The 480-nt window shown below is 27.1% G+C and overlaps 1 protein-coding gene across 1 annotated transcript in view; it reads left to right on the top strand.

Moving 5' to 3' along the window:
* Window positions 1-480, top strand: part of LOC108754989 (orcokinin peptides type A-like) — a 19958-nt gene that overhangs the window by 17514 nt on the left and 1964 nt on the right. The window contains exon 3 of the mRNA XM_018497687.1: window positions 198-312. Within this exon, the coding sequence (XP_018353189.1) occupies window positions 198-312 (115 nt within the window). The remainder of the gene's footprint in view (window positions 1-197; window positions 313-480) is intronic.

The raw sequence follows: 480 nt of genomic DNA, 5'->3' as shown, positions 1-480 counted from the left end.
TAAAACATTATTTTTTTATTGTAAAAAATTTAAATTTAAAATTTTTCAACCTTTTCAACAATTTTTTGAAAAAATTTGATTATCCAGCTTATCTGGTTTTGCCGGATAAAATCCGGTTATCTGACTTTTTTATAATATTGTCTAGTCTTCCATTAGAATTAACAGAGACATTAGTGTAGCTTTCTGAAATTTTTAAGGTATGGGCAACTACAATATAGACGGTATTGGCCATCCGTTGCGACTGGGACATCACAAGGGGTTTGATTCGTTATCTGGAATCTTTGGTGAGAGCAAGAGGTTTATACCTTTCAGGTAAATTGTTATCGATATATCTTTGATCTCCAATAATAAAATGAACTTATAAAATAATTAAAAAATCTCGTATTCCATTAAATAAATTTTTTATCGAGATATTTTCCATTAAACATCGCAATATATAAGTGATTCAGAGATTACATTAAAAAAATGTAAATTTTTTAA

Source organism: Trachymyrmex septentrionalis, unplaced genomic scaffold, assembly GCF_001594115.1.
Source record: "Trachymyrmex septentrionalis isolate Tsep2-gDNA-1 unplaced genomic scaffold, Tsep1.0 scaffold83, whole genome shotgun sequence".
Classification (NCBI taxonomy): Eukaryota; Metazoa; Arthropoda; class Insecta; order Hymenoptera; family Formicidae; genus Trachymyrmex; species Trachymyrmex septentrionalis.
The sequence above is the reverse complement of the archived record's forward strand: the minus strand, read 5'-3'. Positions and strand labels throughout refer to the sequence as shown.